This window comes from Microtus pennsylvanicus, chromosome 9, assembly GCF_037038515.1.
Source record: "Microtus pennsylvanicus isolate mMicPen1 chromosome 9, mMicPen1.hap1, whole genome shotgun sequence".
Taxonomy (NCBI): Eukaryota; Metazoa; Chordata; class Mammalia; order Rodentia; family Cricetidae; genus Microtus; species Microtus pennsylvanicus.
Genome location: NC_134587.1, coordinates 41,493,584 through 41,511,302, shown reverse-complemented (window position 1 = coordinate 41,511,302; position 17,719 = coordinate 41,493,584). Strand labels below are relative to the sequence as shown.

At 53.1% G+C, this 17,719-nt stretch overlaps 2 protein-coding genes across 3 annotated transcripts in view; one reads left to right on the top strand and one right to left on the bottom strand.

Moving 5' to 3' along the window:
• Fam163b (family with sequence similarity 163 member B) overlaps positions 1–7,509 on the top strand; it is a 31,762-nt gene extending 24,253 nt beyond the window's left edge. The window contains exons 2-3 of the mRNA XM_075985546.1: positions 4,613–4,728; positions 5,407–7,509. Coding sequence (XP_075841661.1) covers positions 4,636–4,728; positions 5,407–5,817 — 504 coding nt within the window. The 5' untranslated portion in view covers positions 4,613–4,635 and the 3' untranslated portion in view covers positions 5,818–7,509. The remainder of the gene's footprint in view (positions 1–4,612; positions 4,729–5,406) is intronic.
• Positions 7,510–9,036: 1,527 nt separating this feature from the next.
• The window catches only part of Adamtsl2 (ADAMTS like 2), a 32,092-nt gene continuing 23,409 nt past the window's right edge, over positions 9,037–17,719 (bottom strand). Inside the window, exons 13-19 of one of the 2 annotated variants that reach the window (XM_075985545.1) lie at positions 16,759–16,885; positions 15,201–15,414; positions 14,962–15,117; positions 14,215–14,385; positions 13,334–13,510; positions 10,479–10,623; positions 9,037–9,717 (exon numbers count right to left, since the gene is read on the bottom strand). In XM_075985545.1, coding sequence (XP_075841660.1) covers positions 9,599–9,717; positions 10,479–10,623; positions 13,334–13,510; positions 14,215–14,385; positions 14,962–15,117; positions 15,201–15,414; positions 16,759–16,885 — 1,109 coding nt within the window. In that variant the 3' untranslated portion in view covers positions 9,037–9,598. The remainder of the gene's footprint in view (positions 9,718–10,478; positions 10,624–13,333; positions 13,511–14,214; positions 14,386–14,961; positions 15,118–15,200; positions 15,415–16,758; positions 16,886–17,719) is intronic. The other variant, XM_075985544.1, reaches the window with a different exon arrangement.

Sequence of the window (17,719 nt, the reverse complement as noted above, 5' to 3'; positions counted from 1 at the left end):
GATGAAGGCACTGACCTCGACTCCTCTCTCCTCTTACCGGGCCCTGTCCCTGCTGTCATGGCTTTCAGCCATAAGATACCAGTGTGTGCTGTCGGACACATGCCCAGTCACCTCACTTAGGACATCGTTCGGTTTGGTGCACCTCCCAGGTGGACGCTCCTCAGTCCTTTGCCTACAGCATCAGGGTTCTAGTACCTGTCCCACCCTCCCCAGCTCTTCTGACCACTAAGGAGGGCTTTCTGGGATCTCTTCAGCGATCCCAGAAAAATCAATGTTTCTTGCACCCCAACAGAATGATGAGAGCAGGGCAGCCGAGTCTAGTGGTCACAGTGAGCACAGTTCAGGGTCACCCTCCTGAAAGAAAAATGTACCTGGACAGTCCTCCAGCTGCCTCTACTGCACACTGAATCCAAGCTCCAGCTCTGTAGACCTGCGGCCCTAGCAAGGCCAGCTAGCCAGCTGGCCTCGGCCTCCCAAGAGGCTGAGGGGGCTAGAGTTGCCAGGCAGCATGCCCAGGAATGTGTAGGGTCCCTAGGGCTCCTTCCCTGTCTGGGTCTCCAGCGTGTCTACACCTCATTGTCTCACACTTCGGAGCTGTTTGGACTTGTTTGTATTTGGTTGGAGTTGTCCCTATGTCTGTCTGTGTCTCTTGCCTTGTCTCTCTGGGTCTGTCTGGACCTATCTGTCATCTGTCTGTCCATCTGTCTTCTGGGGCTTGAATTCCAGTCCCTGCCTTGCCTCTGGCTCACAGCATGGCCTGAGCACGATTCTCCTTGGCAGTACATGTCCATGTCTCCTCCATCTGTACCCAAGCCCCTGCTTGACCCCACGAGGCCATCTGACCTTCTCCCAAGTCCAGCCGCAAATATGTGCGAACGCCTCTCATATCCACCCTCCTCACCCAGACCTGGAGAGTCAGAACAAAGCACCAGACTTCCAGTTTCTCTCCTACACTTTTGGGAACTGATCAGTCAACCCCAATGCCAGCAAGTCTTGGCCAGATTTAGCAGAAATTCAGAAACATGTGCATGTTTCTGTAACAGCGAAAGGTGAACAACAGTGTCTGTGGGTGATCTGGGCTCTTCTCCTAAAGGAGCGTGACCTGGGTGTGAGGAGGCCAGGCAAGCTCCACAGTGGATCAGAAGGCTCCCTAAGGTTTTCCGTGTAGCACAGGTCAGACTGTGCATGAAGGAAAGGAGGGCACAGACTTAACAGCGCCTTCTTTCTCTGAGAGGGGAAAGTATCCTTGGGCGTGTGTTGAGGACGCGGCCATAGAAGGAGAAAAGCAGAGCTAAGACAGATTGTTGCTTCCAGGGCAGAGCATAAGGAGGGAGGGAGGGAGGGAGGGAGGGAGGGAGGGAGGGAGGGAAGGAGGGAAGGAGGGAAGGAGGGAAGGAGGGAAGGAGGGAAGGAGGGAAGGAGGGGAAGGAAGGAGGTATGGAGAGAGGAAGGAAGGAAGGAAGGAAGGAAGGAAGGAAGGAAGGAAGGAAGGAAGGAAGACCAGCCTCCAAATGTTCCTGGATTTATGCTGTAGTCTGTTTAACCAAGCACTTTGTATAATTGAGAAGAAAATTTTCATTAATTTTTATATTTGAAACAAATGAGGAAAAGATGAATCTGAATATGGGGTTGGTGGGGAGCCACTGTGAAGAATTGTAGTGGTGCCTCTGAAAGTCCTTTCATTCAACTCCGTCCTCATGGGAGCGAGCAGAGAGACAAACGGCAGGCTTTCAGGAGACTTTGGTGGAACACTGATACTGTCATTTCAAAATTGCTGCAGATACAAGGAGGAAAGCAAGGAAGTGTAGGATGTTAAGAGAGAAGTCAAAGATCCAATTTTAATGACTAAAAAACCCAAACCAAAAAACTAGAATCCCAAAGTTTAAGTGCAAATATCAATAGGAACTCACGTCTTAGGTGTCTGCTTCCGACAATGTAAAGCATGTTGGCAGGTGGCACCTGCTTGGAGTCTCAGTACCTGGAAAGTAGAGCTCGGAGGACTGGAGGTTCAGGGCTAGCTTGGTCTACATGAGGCTGTGTCTCGAAAAAATTAAGCTAAAATTGTTGGGCCAGAGAGATGGCTCAGTGGGTAAGAGCTGTGTACCCATGAAGATCTGAGTTTGGAACCCCAGCACCTGTAGCCCTGGGAGTAGGGAGTTGGAGACAGGAGGATCCCTATGTCCTCATCCCTAGCTTAGCCAATAGCAAGCTGCAAGATCAGTGAGTAACCCTGTCTAAGGGAACGAGGCATACACACAAGTAAAATAATGAGTTCATTCACAATAGAAGATGCCCATGCTCTGGTTGTTGTGAACACTGAGGGGGGGGGGGTTCTCCTATTAAACTCCACCAAAGGCTCATGAGGTCGCCAGGATAGCACAGCAGCAGCTGTGGAGAAGCCTCCGAACCCGCAGACTCACTGGGACAGTGTGACCACTGACTGCAGGATAAAGACTGCAGTAGATGGAAACACGCCAAACGGTGAGCAACGCTGCAGTGAGCCTCAGACACAGCCTCAAGCCTCAGGGAGGCTCTGCCTGCCTTAGGAGGTGATGGGGGAAGAACTGGGCATAGCTGCCTCCCATCTTCAGATGAGCCTTTGCTATCACAGGCTCAGCAAGCTCTTTATAACTTTATCTGGAAGAACCTGAATAGATAATGTGAGAGAAATGAAACTTTGAGGGGAAAAAAGTCACTGTTTTGCATTTGCTGTGATATTGCTAGAGCAGTTGGGTAGCAATCAGGATGGGACATCGCATGACGGAAGAACTAGACAGAACCACTGTCAACGCAACATCACGAGAAGGGGAACTGGCCCTAGGCCTTGAAGGTGACGTATAAGGAGGCCAGCTTAGAGTTCCAAATGGTCACAAAGGACCTGTTAGCAGCCACACGAAGAAACACGCCAACTCTAATACATAGAAGATTCTGTACAATGGATGAGTACACTTCTCTCTAACCACATGGCAGGGAGGCAGGAGAAGGACGGGTGAGAACTGAGGCATTCAGGAATGACAGGGTCTCACACGAATAGGAGGCTAATGTGTACAGACCCACGGTAAGGACGGCATCTCTGAGAATGGGGAGGCCAAGCAGAGCAGAGGCTTTTCCGAGTCCCCGTCGGTTGTCAGCACAGAAGTGCTGGTCGGTAGACTAAGATGCTCTGGCTCTCCTTTAAAATGGTCCGGTTATTCCCTCCATGCCATCTCCACCAGGCCCCACAAAACCAGAACCTCTTAGGAGTAGAGGAAGGGATGGGCTTGCCCAGGTCTTGCGGCCGCTCAGGGAAGGACCCTGGAAGACAGGAGGGCTGCGGGAAAGCTGCTAAGTCTCGCTTCAGCTGACACCAGCCACGATTGGAATGGTCACCCTGCAGAAGACAAGGGAAGACAGCAAAGGAGAGTCTGTGTCCTGGGGGCACAGGTCCATCGGGACGATCCCTGCAAGCAGCACACTGATGCAGACTGCCAGCTCCCTGCAGTTAAGAGCTCATGGCATCAGGACCACAGGAATCTGTCTTCTAAGAATTTATTCTGAAAAAGTCATGGAGGTTGATTCTACAACATGGGGGGGGGGAGCTCACCATCACTTCCTTATAATGTCACTGGGAATATATTTTTTCTAAATATAAATTTCATAAATAAAAAAAATTGTTTATTGTTTTCAGTTTCATGATATAAAAAGGTACTAGAAAAAAATCCGCTTAGTTGGTATTGAACTGAGCACTAAACAGTGGTAAAGACAGGACTGGAGAGGTGGCCCATCAGTGAGGCATTTGCTGCTCAAACACAAGAACCTGATTTTTATCCCCTGTACGAAGCCAGATGTTGTATGCACATTTGCAATCCCAGCATAGGGAAGGTGGAGAGAAGTGGACCCCTGGGGCATGCTGGCCAGCCATTTCAACTATTTTGCAAATACCAAGCCAATGACAGAACCTGTCAAAACAAAATACAACCAAACAACTCTCCCCATTCTCGCTCAAACAAGGGACTGTCAGGGAGGCTCAGCAGATGGAGGCGCTTGTGGCCAAGCCTGACAACCCGAGTTCCAGCTCTGGGATGCACCTCCCAACACTTGGCAGGCAGAGGCAGGAGGATCTCTGTGATTTCTAGGCCAGCCTGGTCTACAGAGTGAGTTCCAGGACAGCCAGGACTAAGCAGAGAAGCCCTATCTTTGAAAAACAAAACAAAACAAAACACAACACAAACAAAAAACCTCAGAAAAACAACAACATAACAGAGCACCAGCAGCTTCTTCCAAAGAACCCCAGTTCAATTCCCAGCACCCACATGGATGCTCACAGCTGTCTGTAACTCAAGTTCCAGGGGATCTAAAGCCTTGCAGCATCCATGAACACAGCATACATGGTGTACAGACATACACGCAGGTGAAACCCATACACATAAAAATTAAAAGTAACTCCCATGTCTGACTATTAACCTTTTGCAAATGGAGAAACTGAGGTTAAGAGGTGGAACAGGGCTTAGAGGCTTGGATCTCCTCTCCTCTTGCCTGCTCCATCCCAGGCTGATCTCCTGTTTGTGGTATCCACATTCTGGCCTTTTGCATAAGGCACTACCAATGCTGTGCCCTGTGGTATCTGTTGCAGGCTGTTGATGGAGAAGTGGGCGGATGACAGCCGGGACTGTGGTCATCACTGGGGGCATCTTGGCAACTGTGATTCTGCTCTGTATCATCGCTGTTCTGTGCTACTGTCGGCTTCAGGTACTCCCAATGGATGGGGAGGGGACCTGGTTGGGTTGGAGACTGAGGGTGGCTCTGCAGGGGGAGCCCCCAAGAAGACAGAGGGCCAGGGTCCAGGATGTAGTGGAGGAGGTATAGTCAGATTTCCGCGGAGATGCCCAGCAATGGGGCTGGGGGAATCTCTGTGCAGTTCAGTGACCAGTTACCCAGCTCACTCAAGGCTTTTGCTGAGGCTCAGAGGGACTCAAGGACTCTCCAGTGGCGCACAGTCACCCTTCAGGAGAGCGAAGAGTATGCTGCCTTGCCTAGCCTTCCCTGCCTGAGCTTTAGAGGCTTCTGAGGCCCCATGGCTTCCTGACAGGAGTAAACACTTGTGCGTAAGGCACACCCAGTGCCTATGATTCAACTCTAGGATCTGAAATGGCTTACCCATATCTATCACTTTCAGGTTTCTTAACCCAACTGTGCCTCAGTTTACCTGCCTATAAACTGGAAATTAGACGTACATCCAGTTGTGTGGGTGAGATAGATAAGAGACATGATTGCAGGGACCTCAGCTCGGAGCGGCCTGGGGTCGATGCTGGGTGGTAGTGGAACAGGTGGAGGAGACTGAGCAGGGTCACCCAATAATCTTGAAGGCTACCCTCTGGTCAACACTGATGAGAAACGCCCTGTGGTCACCTGTCCCTCTGTCCACAGTACTACTGCTGCAAGAAGGACGAATCCGAGGAGGACGAGGAGGAGCCCGACTTCGCCGCGCCCTTGCACCTGCCGCCCCTGCATTCCAACCGCAACCTTGTGTTGACCAACGGGCCCACTCTCTACCCAGCTGCCGCCACCTCCTTCAGCCAGAAGTCCCCACAGGCCCGCGCCCTCTGCCGCAGCTGCTCCTACTACGAGCCACCCACCTTCTTCCTGCAGGAGCCAGAGGAGGACGACTTTGAGGGTGTGCGCAACGGTGGGGGCCGTGTGGCCTACAAAAGCATCAGCCAGGAGGACGTGGAGCTGCCCCCAGCGACCTTTGAGGGCCTGCAGGCGCTCAACCCCAACCGCCTCTCAGCCATGCGTGAGGCCTTTTCCCGAAGCCGCAGCGTTAGCACCGACGTGTGACAGGCCTCCATACTGCCGAGGCATCCAGCCTTGGAAGGTCTTGAGATCATGGCAGGATCCCCATGGCATGCCCTGGCCCCATGCCCAGACCTCTGCTCAGCCATGTCTTCCCTCTATCCCTGTACTAGGGGCTCTAGGCATGGGGAATCCCCGGGCCCTTTACAGGGATAAAGTCCAATGAATCAGGTGTGGCAGCTCCTAGGGACAGCTGACCCAAGAAGGGAGGCGGGGGTCAGGAGGATAAGGTAAGGCAGTGTTGGGGCACAGGTACTAGGTCCTGTTCCCAGGAAGTAAGAAGATGGCTAGTGTCAACCCCAACAACTTGTCTGTCTCTGGCTTCATGGCCTTAACTTGTCCCTCCCTCCAGGCTTTGGGCTTTTTACCTGCTCAAGGGAGCAGGGGCTTCACTGGTTGCCAGTGGCCCTCAAGCATGAACCTTCCTTAGAGACGGTGGACCAAATAAACTGTCCCCTCGCCCTGTCTCCCCCTTCCCATCCTTCCCCTCACCCTCTCTCCATTCCTTCTCCCAGCCTCTTTGACTCACACTCCTGAACCTAGGTGCCAAGCATCTGCCCCAAGCTTAAAATACCCATTGTGCTGCTCCCCCCCCCCCCGAGAATGGACAAGTCTCCCTGTAGAAGGCAGAGTTTTAGGAGACAGCAGTGTTCTTGGGACTCTTTCTCTACCCAATCTGCTTTTCCATGAGAGAAGAGGCATGGGGACAGGGGATGCTACTCTGGGAGGGTTGACACTCAAATTTACACATCCAGTATTCATCCCTAAACCCAGTTGACCACAGACACATCTAGCAAGGTTGCTGATGCACTGGAGGTGGCCCAGCTATGCAATAGGGGTCTCAGGTGTGACTCCTGGGCAGGCCACCCCATCCATGGGCTTGCATCCCCATCTAGGTAGTGGGGGGTGGGAGGGGGGAAGCTGACTGCAGAAGGCCCTTGAAACTTTGGTCCTCGGTGGGAACGGAGGTCCCTGGGAGAGCTGAGCTATAGATCATCCACTTCCTGTTTCCTGCTTGGAATGAGGCCCCAGGCCTAGACAGCCAGAGCTGGCTGCCCCTGTATGGAAGCCCCGTCTCTACTCACACAGCTCCAAGCCCTCCTCCTCTGAATGAGGAATTGGTGTCAGGTAACCACCCCTCGAGGGTGCCCCAAGCCCAGGACCTCGGCCCTCAGGAGTGCAGTTCTCTGCTCTGAAAGAGACACCATTCTTGGTGGCACAGCCTCAAGACGCCCTTCTATTTGGGACCCTAGTTCATCTCCAAGCCCTGCAATGGAGCCTGAGACGAGCAGGTGCCCTGTGAAGGTGCCTTCCTATAGAACAGCAGCCACTCCTGAGCCAGATACCACAGCAGGGCCCTCCACCCTTGCTAGTGAGGATCTGCTGTCTTTGGCATTCTGAATTTTTTTTCTCCTTTTCTTTTTCTTGCCTTAGTTTGGTCTTGCTAACAGAATCTACCCTTAGAATCATAGAAGTCCCCAACCTTTCCCCTCTACTTCCTTTGTCCCATTCTACCCCTTGGTATCAGTCCCTTGCATTACTTGGGGTATGGGTGACGCAGGGAGGGGGGGCTCTGGGCTGTTCTGTCTTTGTCTCCTAGCCCCTCTCCTTTTTTAACCTCCAGCGTCTCTGTATAGCTCCATAGACATCCTTGAAGTGAATTTTAAGCATTCATCCCTACCAGCTCACTCAACACCACCATGGGACCTGCCGGGGACCCACCAAGCATCCTGAAAAAAGCAAAAGCCAATAAATTTGTTTCCCACACCATGGCACTAGACTGCTTGTTTGTCCACCCACTGGGCACTGTCAGGCACAGACCCTCTCTGGAACCAGACAGAGTTCACCTTCCCAGCCCAGTTGGTGAGTTCTAGCTCTGCGCAGAAGGGCTGGTAAGAGTTCTCAGGCAAACGGGGCATTATAACAAGCCACCTTTGTTTCTCAGTGCCCCCAATGGCTTTCAAGATTGTCGTTCAACAATTTGAAGAGCAGACGTAACATGATGGGTTGTGTTTCTTGAGGACAAGTGGCTGACTGTCCCTGAGCTTGCATCAGCTTAGTAGGACACTCATGCTACCCACCTCAAAACTGATTAAACTAGTCAGTGCTGGGGAAATGCCTGACACAGCCTGGCATAGCTAGGTATAAACCAAAGGCCAACAGAGAGGAGTGTGGGATGAGGTAAAGAGGGAGGAAATCAGGAGGGGAGGGAGCCTGGAAGAAAATAACGATGGGTCTTAGGTGTGGTGGAGGCCCAGCCGCTGAGACCCAAGGAAACTGCTCTAAGCCCAGCTGGTGACCCGAAGCACAGCCATCTCCCAAATCGCTAACTTCTGGCTTTGGGGGACAAAAATAAAATCTCTAGGGGCGGCTATCTTGATCCAGTCCCTGTGGACACAGAGGAGCAATAGTGCGCTGGACTGTGTGGCTGCCTCTGTTTCTTCCCAAACCCTAAACACTCAGCAGCAGAGCTGTATGACAGACCTATCTGGGGCAGACTGACCCCAAAGCACAGGAGACAGTCATCAGTGTCCCTACTACCTGAGCCCAGGGGACTCCTCCATGGTGTTGAGACTGACTAACCGCTGCCGTCTCAGACTCTGCCCCTTCCTCCCTGCCTCCCTGGGGGCTGTGCATGCACATGTGTCTGCACACACATGTGTGCTGTTTTCTTTTCCACTCTCTTCCACTCCAGAAAAATCAGACTGAAGCAGCTCCATCTGATAGCTCCCTTGTATCCCTGCACCCACAAGGAGCCACCCTGATGTGGGAATCTGGGCTCATGGCCCTGAGGATGGTCCTCAGAGAGCAGCGGACCTTACATGAAACCTGAGCCCACTGCAGCACGTACTTTTGGTGGTCCTGTCCTGTATCTTCTAGCCTTTCTGTTCTTCCCTCGGCTCCCCCAGCATTCCAATAGCCCTGTGTTCCATCCCAGCGATAAGCCCCAGAGCAAGGGCAGCTGGAGATGGCTGGAGATTCATGCTAGGTTCTATCTCAACCCTGTCCTGCTACCCACAGCACCCATCCTTGTACACTCCCTGTTCTTCCCACTGCCTTCTGCCTACTTTCTGTATCAGACCGCCCTGTTCCCACCCATCTCTGCGCCCACTGTCCAGCAGAGGAACCCTGGCGCAGCCTCCCTGAAGCTCCTGAGGCTGTCCACCATTTCTGCCCGAAGTGAGTGAACCCAGCACACTGCCATAAATACAGCCACTTTATTAACATGCACCAGTGAGCGGGTGGCAGGGACACCACAAGAACAGGGGCCGTCCCTTCCATCCAGCACAGGAACTCCAGGAGGGGAGGCATGGTGGCACTAATGCCTTAGGATGGGGTACCTTCGATACTTCCAGAGACAGGGCAGCCTGGGCTCCTCAGCTGAGCCAAGACCCCGCCTTGCCCAAGGCAGCCAAAGAAGGGAGACTGTCCCCTTCCTGGGTCATCTTCAAGTCACCTCGAGAGGGTTCTTCCACCTCAGAGAAAGGCCTGGAAAATGGGCAGTTACTGCCTACTCTGGGTTCTAGACTCTGGTCCCTCTAGTGTGGGCACAGACACAGGATCCTGGGAGTGAGTACGGCTTCCCGCAGCAGGGTATCTCCATCTGAGAAGGGGCCCGTGGGCTCTGGAGGCTCTCCCCGAAGTCCCTTCTTGTCACTTGTTCTCTGTGTCACGTCTTCACAGCCCAGGATCTCCTCCTGCAGGGTGGGTGTCCAACGAGAGCCCCAGGATGTGGCGAGCAGGTCTCGGGGGGCCACAACACCAGCTAAGAGTGGGGAGGCCTGCAGGAGCGGCAGCAGGCTTTGCTGTAGTACCAGTGGCTGCAGAGGTTCACTTTGATGGCCAGTGCGCAGTTGGTACCCGGCTGGTCCTGGCAGCTGTCATCTGGGGATAAGACACAATACGGGGGGGCGGGGATGAAACACCAGGATGCCCAAGAAGAACAGCTCCTAGGGTCCCCAACTCTTGCCATAGTATTTTCACAAAGTTAGGAGCTCACTAAGGGCATCCCAGAGTGATACAATGACTATGATGAGCACCCACCAAGCTTAGGTCCAGAGCACCCCACCTACTACAGATTTCCAGCTCTATGTCTCTGCTACCCCTTCCCTAATCCAAGTGCCTCTCCAGGAAAACATGGATCTCACTAGGTGTTCCATCTGTTCACTTGGGGCGGGGGGTAAAACCCGGGGATTTTGGATAGTCCCTGGTCCCCTCTGAAAAGTCCAAACCCTTCGAGGACCTGTGGATTCCTCTCTCCTTGCCTCAGAATTCCCAAAATAAAATTCACTTTCCTCTACATTTGGCATGCACTCTGGAGACTGAACCTTGTCTATCTTCCCAGGTACCCAAGCCAGAGACCATGCCTAGCTCCTACCTGCCTGCCTCCTGGGAGTCAGCACCTGCTGCTCAGGCCAGGTCGTCTTGGTCCCTGGTCCCACAGCTTCCCCCAACCACAGTGATTTTTCTGAGACCCAGGTCTCTGTGTGGGGTCCCTGAGCTTTATCGAGGCCCTCCCCATTAGAGAAGACCTCTCCTGAAGGCACACCCGTGTGTCTCTCTAACTGTTTCCCTTACTAATGCCTGGTGTTCTGTCCACAACTCCCACCAGCCCCCCACCCTGTGCCCGGCCTCTTTCTTCTCACCTGGGGGCTCTGTAGGACATGGCTGCAGGTCGCAGGCCTGCCTGCCCACAGGCTTCACCAGGGGGTCACATCCTCGTACAATGTCGGTTCCCTGATAACACTTCACGTCTCGCATCCTCACGCCTACTCCACACGTCTTGGTGCACTGGTGCGGGACAGACAGACACATAGGTCCATAGCAAGGCCCCCCATGGTGACAGGCCTGGAATCTCATCACTCAGCACTCTCCCTTCTACGCCCTAACCATCCACAGGCTGGCCCAGGACACACCGGTGCTTTGGAATCTAGCGCCTGAGCTGGGGCTGAGCAGAGGTAACTGGAGGAAAGGCTTCTCTGCCTCAGTTTTCCCAGCTTCACAATGAGAGGGTGCCAACGATGACCTACTAGGTGCTCAGGTCCCATCTGTCTGAGATTAGTGACAGAGAGTTTGCCATGGGCTAATCAATGCAACTTCCAGAGCCATCACACTGAGTCCAGATGTTCCCCTCAGAAAGCCTGCTGAGCTACCCAGAATACCAGGGACATCTGCTGACCCCAATTACCCCGCTATTCCCCTGCCAAGATCCTGCAGGCAGTGGTTCCCTGATGTGGTGACCCCACATCACCCAGGCATGCCTTGGACCTGAGGTATGGGGAGGCCCCCGCCCCAGACTCACCCCAGTCTGGTTACCAGACACAGAGGAGCTGATGAAGGCTGGCATGAGGCCACCTGCCCGCTCACCCGCCCTGGGGAGAGGAGAGGCTGGCTTGGCACAGGCGACCAGAGGACACTTTGCCTTTGCAGATGCCTCTGAAGATAAGCGGGCTCCCAGCAGGTCCTGGCACCTGCTTCTCTGTCCCAGGAGATGGATGGGGACAGAACAATTGGGCGAACAAACACTGAGCTGGTGCATCACGATGGGGCAGCCGTAGAGAAGGACACTGCCCCAGCCAGGAGCAGAAAGGACAGACTTCCACGTGTCCACCACTCACAGATTCCATCTGCTCCTGCTAGCTCATCAGGGTGATGTGGGAAGCACCCCTTCCTCATGGCTGCCTTGGGGATCCTCCTCATTCATTCTCTCCCCTTCCCATCATCCAACATGGTCCTTGACTTACTCGGTTGTGGCCACACAGCTACCCTAAGACCAGTGTTCTTAAAGTCCATGAGCTATTGGGCTTCCCAGACCGCAGCTAGACTCCAGCTGTGATCAGTCAGTTCAGAGGGGACCTTCATTCCAGAGACACCTGTGTGTTTCTCTGCCTTCTTCCCTTAATGATACTTGTTGGTCCTCAATCTCTGCCATGCACCCTCTCGGCAATAGCAGCCATACCACCCTTCCTTCTTACCTTCAGGGTGATTGGCATTGGTGGACACCAGAGTTTCTCTGTCTCTCTCTCGTGCGTGCGTGTGTGTGTGTGTGTGTGTGTGTGTGTGTGTGTGTGTGTGTGTACAGAAGAACTCTGGAGTTCCCAAGTCCATGCTTGAGAAGGGCAACAACTGGGGCCTCACCCCATGGAGCTCTTGGACTTTCAAGTCTTGGAATTGTAAACCACCTATCTCAGCAACTGAGCCCAAGGAGGACCTATGTGTTGGGGTATTGGATGCTGTACCCCACAATGAAGGCACTGGGCTCCAGACCCCATCTGACACTCCACGACTACCCCTAAGCATTCAGAGTTGAGTTATGTGGGAATCAAAACCATAGGCAGCGTGAAACCCCGGGTTACTCAGCTTGGACACAGAAGCTCTGCCCTCATCTTGCCCAGGGATGCTTAAAGATGGCTCTGGACCCCCCATGTCCTTGCCCAGGACCGATACTGTTACTATGGGACGACATGGCAGATGCTGTTGCTATGGGGCAGCATGGAGGTGGAAACGGCTTCTAGATGTTGATGTGAATGACTAAGAACTGACATCTAGGTGATTGCCTCTGTGATGTTTGGAAGGCTCAGGATGCTGACGAGCCTCATGGAGTGGTCTGACTTCTCAAGCAGGATGGAGAGCAGCTGAGATGCAGTTACCTTGCTGTGCCAGTCAGAGACTAGAAAGGGAGCCACACCCACCCCATGGCTAGGGGACCTTCCCATTCCTCTTACACTTCTCTGCCTGCCCATTACTTGCCTGTGGGTTGAGGCTACTCACACTTTAGGCTCCTTGCCCTGGACTCCTGGGATGGACTGGTTTGCACCTCTTTCCCTTTGCAGAGTCCTCAGCCCCATGTCTAACACACCTTAAACTCTGGCCCCAGGTTGGAAAACTCTCTCAACTTCAGTTTCTTCCTCTAGGTAAGTGACTTGGAAAAGAGACCTTGGGACAAGTGCTGGGCCACAGCTGCCCTCAGTGACCTCTGTGGCAACAGGTGATGGCTCCGTTTCTGCTGCAGGAACGAGGGCTCAGCTCTATCCTGCCTAGCATGCTAAGAAGCCTGTAGAACTGAACAGGTAGTCGGGCTTGTGTCAGGACAGATTGCTGCTCTGCCCACTGACCTAGGACTCACATTTTGCCGCTTGTATGCCCGAGTCTCATATCTTTGCTTTAGCTATGACTCAGCCAACCTTACACTCTGTATCCACCAGGATTGGACTACCCTTTGGAGAATATCAGGTATACTTGCTACCAAACACAACACTTAAAAGGCTCATTTTTAAGCCACACAGGCCCACAAAAAGAGTTGCAGGAACACCAGGGTAAGATCAGCAAAGGCTTCTGGGTAGTGACGCCTCTCCACCAGTTGATCTAGAAGCATCCAGGGACAAGCACCTGGAGGGAGGCTTGACGGACATGGGCCAAGATGGATGTTCTGTGGCAGGATCAGACCTCAGGCCTGGTTTAAAGCAGCCTGGGGGTGGGGGAGGGCTTGCTGGGTACTCACCTCTGACCAGGGGCTCGTGTACCACTTGAAGCAAGGTCTCTCGAAGCATGTACTCTCCTCAGGGGGCTTCCTGGATAACCCACACTCAGGACCACTGCGCATCTGAGGCTTCCCATTGGCCAACTCCATGCAGAGAACCAGCCGCTTTTTCACGCCACGCCCACAGGTGGTGTTGCACTGAAAGGGGTTAGCCAGGATGGGTCAGTGGGACAGAAGCCCAGAGAGCCAGAACCCTGACCACAGCACCTCTGGTGGCCAAAGTTTGGTCAATGATATTTGGGGGAAGTACAAGCACTTTCGACTGGGGGATTGGCTGACAAACGCTTTGTTAGGTAACCATTTGGCCCCATCCGGATCTGATCAAGAGCAATTAGGCCCCAAACCATCTGTTTTGAAACAAATTGGCTAATGTAATTTGTCCAAGGATGATTAGGCCAAAATCAATTCTGCAGAAAGCGATTTGGCCCGAGATTATTTAGTTAGCAGTGGCCCGCCTGAAACCATTGACGGAGAACAATCGCCTGAAATGGCACGTTGGTGACAAGGGCTGGTGGGGACGGAAGACAAGTGGGTTGTGATAGCAAAAGGTCATCAAGGCCTTCAGGCTGAAAGTGTGCAGCCAGTACACCCTGTCTCTGGCTTTGTGTTCACCAGAACAGGGCCCAGTGAGAAGATACTGGGGACCTGCGGGCATCTCTGGGAGAGGGGACGGGAAGTGGTTTTACTACTTTTCTTTTTGGCTTTTTTCCAGATTGTTAGTCAATTGTTCTTCATGGTTTGCCATGAATTCCTCATTGTAACCAGCCATTGGCACTTAGGTTAATTCCCCCATCCCCTACATGACTCAAAGATAGGCTCTGTGCAGGCTCTTGAGTACTCACCCGCTCCCAGTCTTGAGCCAGCCAGTGGGCCGGGCAGTTCTTATCTCCACAGGGGTGGATGGCCAAAGGCTTTGTCTCCATCTGGCACTGAGACTCCGGGACTACCCGTCCATCACTGGTCTTACAGTACACGTGCCTGATCGTACGGCCCTGCCCACAGCTTCCACTACACTGCAAGAGAGGACAGCGGGGGCCAGTGGAATATCAGGGGCCATTCCACAAGCCCCCGACCTGCATCATCCCCGAGGAAGAGAAACAGCATCCAGGGCAGTGTAGGGGAAGCAGTTTCCATGGCAACCGCTTTTTAAATAACATTTCTGTTCTAATTACAGAAATAACATGCTCAGTGCAAAACACACATGGAGAAAAGCACAGCTCAAAAGGTCACCTGAGCCCCCACCACCGGAGAGGACCCTTCCTAGCGTGTGAGCAACTCTGTTCCGGGTGAGACAGACAGATGGAGAAAGAGACAGGGAGGGAAAAGAGACATGGGGAATCAGAGACAGGGAAAGACGTGCAGACAGAAAGGCGAGATGTCAGGCGAGGTGGAAAGAGAGACATCATTGATGGGATAGTTATGTCCACTCTTGTTTGAGTTCCTAAAAGAGTGGAAGCGGGGCGGGGGGGTCATTGTGCTTTTCTTCTCGTGCCTTTATTACAGACAGATGAGAACACGGAGGCTCAGCAAAGCAGAGTCCTCAGATTCAGGGTCCCGTCCCTAGCCCCATGCCCCAAATCTGCCCTCACCGGTCCCCAGTCTGAGACAGTCCACTGGCGGTCACAGGGAGGCCCTGTGCAATTCTTCTCTCCCACAGGCCTGGTGTTGGGGTCACACAGTTTCTCATCCTCAGAGCAGCGGATGTCTCTGGTCACGACACTGCGCTCCCCACACTTGGCTGTGCACTGCAAGGAAGTCGGGGTGAGAGACATCCTGACACCCCCATTCGGGGACACAGGCCACCACCTCAGCATTGGCAGGCTCTCACCTCTGACCACTCAGACATCTCCCACTGTGGCCCGCAGGCCGGATTGCGGCATATCTTGCGCTCCTCAGGCCGTACGGCCTCTGTGGCCTCGCACAAGTCACTGTACACGGAGCTGTCGAAGCCGGGAGACAGCATCTTCCAGCAGCGTACGATCCGGAACTGATGGCCCTCACCACAGGTGCGTGAGCACTCGCTCCAGCTGCTGGTCTCCCACCTGCCTCGGGAGCGAGGAAAGCCCTCAGTGGCCCCAAATCACACAGGCCAAGCCAGATTGGAAGGAGGTGAGACCAACCAGTGGGGGCTATGCCCATGATAAGCCTGGGTTAGGTAGTCCCAAGTAGAATGTTGGGTGAGTGTCCTGCAAGGGCCCATGGCCTTGGGGTACCTGGCTACCTTCACCTACCCTCACCTCCAGGCCTTCTTTCTGTCCCCTTCCACACTTGCCACCCTTCAGGTCCATACTCCAGTGCCCCAGAGCCCCAGGCCTCACTTGCCCTGCTGGGTCACACAGGTGACTGTGGCCCATTATGGACTTCTTCGTGGGCAATGGTGGAAGTGAACCAAAGGTCTGGTCCAGCTCTTTACCCAGAGCAGGGCATCTCCAGTGTGTAGGATGACCACCCGTCTGCACCCTGTACTGTGTGGGGCTATGAAAGACCAGGTTCCTCCATGCAGGTCCTTGAGAAGACACACTTGGAGAAGAATCTAAATCAAGTTCAGGCCAGCTCTGTGGTCTTTTGCTCCAGCAAGGAACAAATGCTCAGATGTAGTAGCCGGAAGAAAAGAATGAGTGTGAGCATGTTGGGGAGCCAGAGATACATGGCTCCTTGGAAGAGAAACCAAGGCTTTGCTTCTGCCTTGAAGACAAGATACGAGACATAGGGGCTAGAAAGATGGGGACCCACTCACATCCCAGGGTGTAATCTTCCCTAGTTAGCACAGAGATATCGATCTAGTGTGGAGAGTAATGTGGAAAACACCCCGTGGTAGAAAGTGTTCAGTGACTATCCCATGTGCTCTGCTCTGCTCCCCACGTAGCCCCACAGCTCAGCCTGCGGCAGAGGCAAAGCGGAGCCTCGTGTGAGTATGAGTGCATGTACACATGCATACACATGCACACACACTCACATACATACACTCACACGCTCACATACACACATGCACACACATGCACACACATTCACATACACACACGCACACACATACACACACAAACATACATACACATACTCACATACATATACATACACACACACTTACACACACATGCACACAGTCACACACACACAGTCACACACTTACATACACACACATACACTCACACACACACGCACTTACATACACACACTCACATACACACATATACATACACACTTACACACACATATGCACACAGTCACACACAGTCACACACTTACATACACACACATACACTCACACACACACACATACACATACACACACTCACATACACACATATACATACACACACACATGCAGTCACGCATGCGCGCGCACACTCATTCTGACACCCAGCCGGGTGCTCGAGGACAGGTACCTGGGCTGGCACTCCCTCCCAGCGCAGAATTCGTGGACAGGCTCAGGACGGGTGAGGGCATCGCAGTAGCTGTCGTCCACCTCCACACCATCATAGCGGACACACATGGCGTATGTGGACATGACTCCTAGGTTTGGGGCAAGGCAAGGGTCTGTAAACTGTGGTTAGCAGTAAGTACCTTGGATACCAGCGGATGGGTGAGCCTTGTGATCTTGGATGGGTCACATGACCGCTCAGAGATCTGTTTCTTGGGTTGGGGGTGGTAAAAACCCAGAGCCAGATGTGGGGAAGCTCTGTGGGACAGAGTCTCAGGATCTGACCTCTGATTTCTGACCTCTTTCTTTGCCCAGCCCAGGCATCTAGCTCACCCGCCATAAATCTAGATGAGCCTTATGGAGGCCGAGAAAGTGCAGCCATGAAGCCTGATGTGCACTTGTCTGATAAACCCCATTGTAAGAAATGAGCCACTAGGAAGTGGAAAGAACAAACCACTGCTGTCCTTGACAGCCCTGGCCCCAGATATCAGATTAGGTACCCCAGCTCTTACTGAAGGTCTCCTAACCAGCACCTCCAAATCTTTAATCATCTGTATGACTTTTCCTGGGATTCTTGGAGTCTAAAATCGCTTGGGGACAGGAAGGGTTACACACATAAATCACCAGCCAGCCTTTTCCTAACTTCCCTGGCTACCCTGTCTCTCTTTTCCTCCTGGACCTACTTCCTACACCTAAAAGCAAACCTGCATGGGGCTCTCTAGAAGTTGAGCATCTCCTTCCCTCAAAGTAAGGTGTGCCAGGGATGTGTGTGGCTGGGGAAAGCCAGTGTGGAAGAGCCTCCTGGGGTTTTCAGTGTATCTACCTTCCCTGGGGTATCTGAGACCCAGCAGCCTTTGCTGCTCCAAATCCCAGCCCTAGACAGAACCATAGAGTCCGGGAAGAAACCTTGTGTGTGTGTGTGTGTG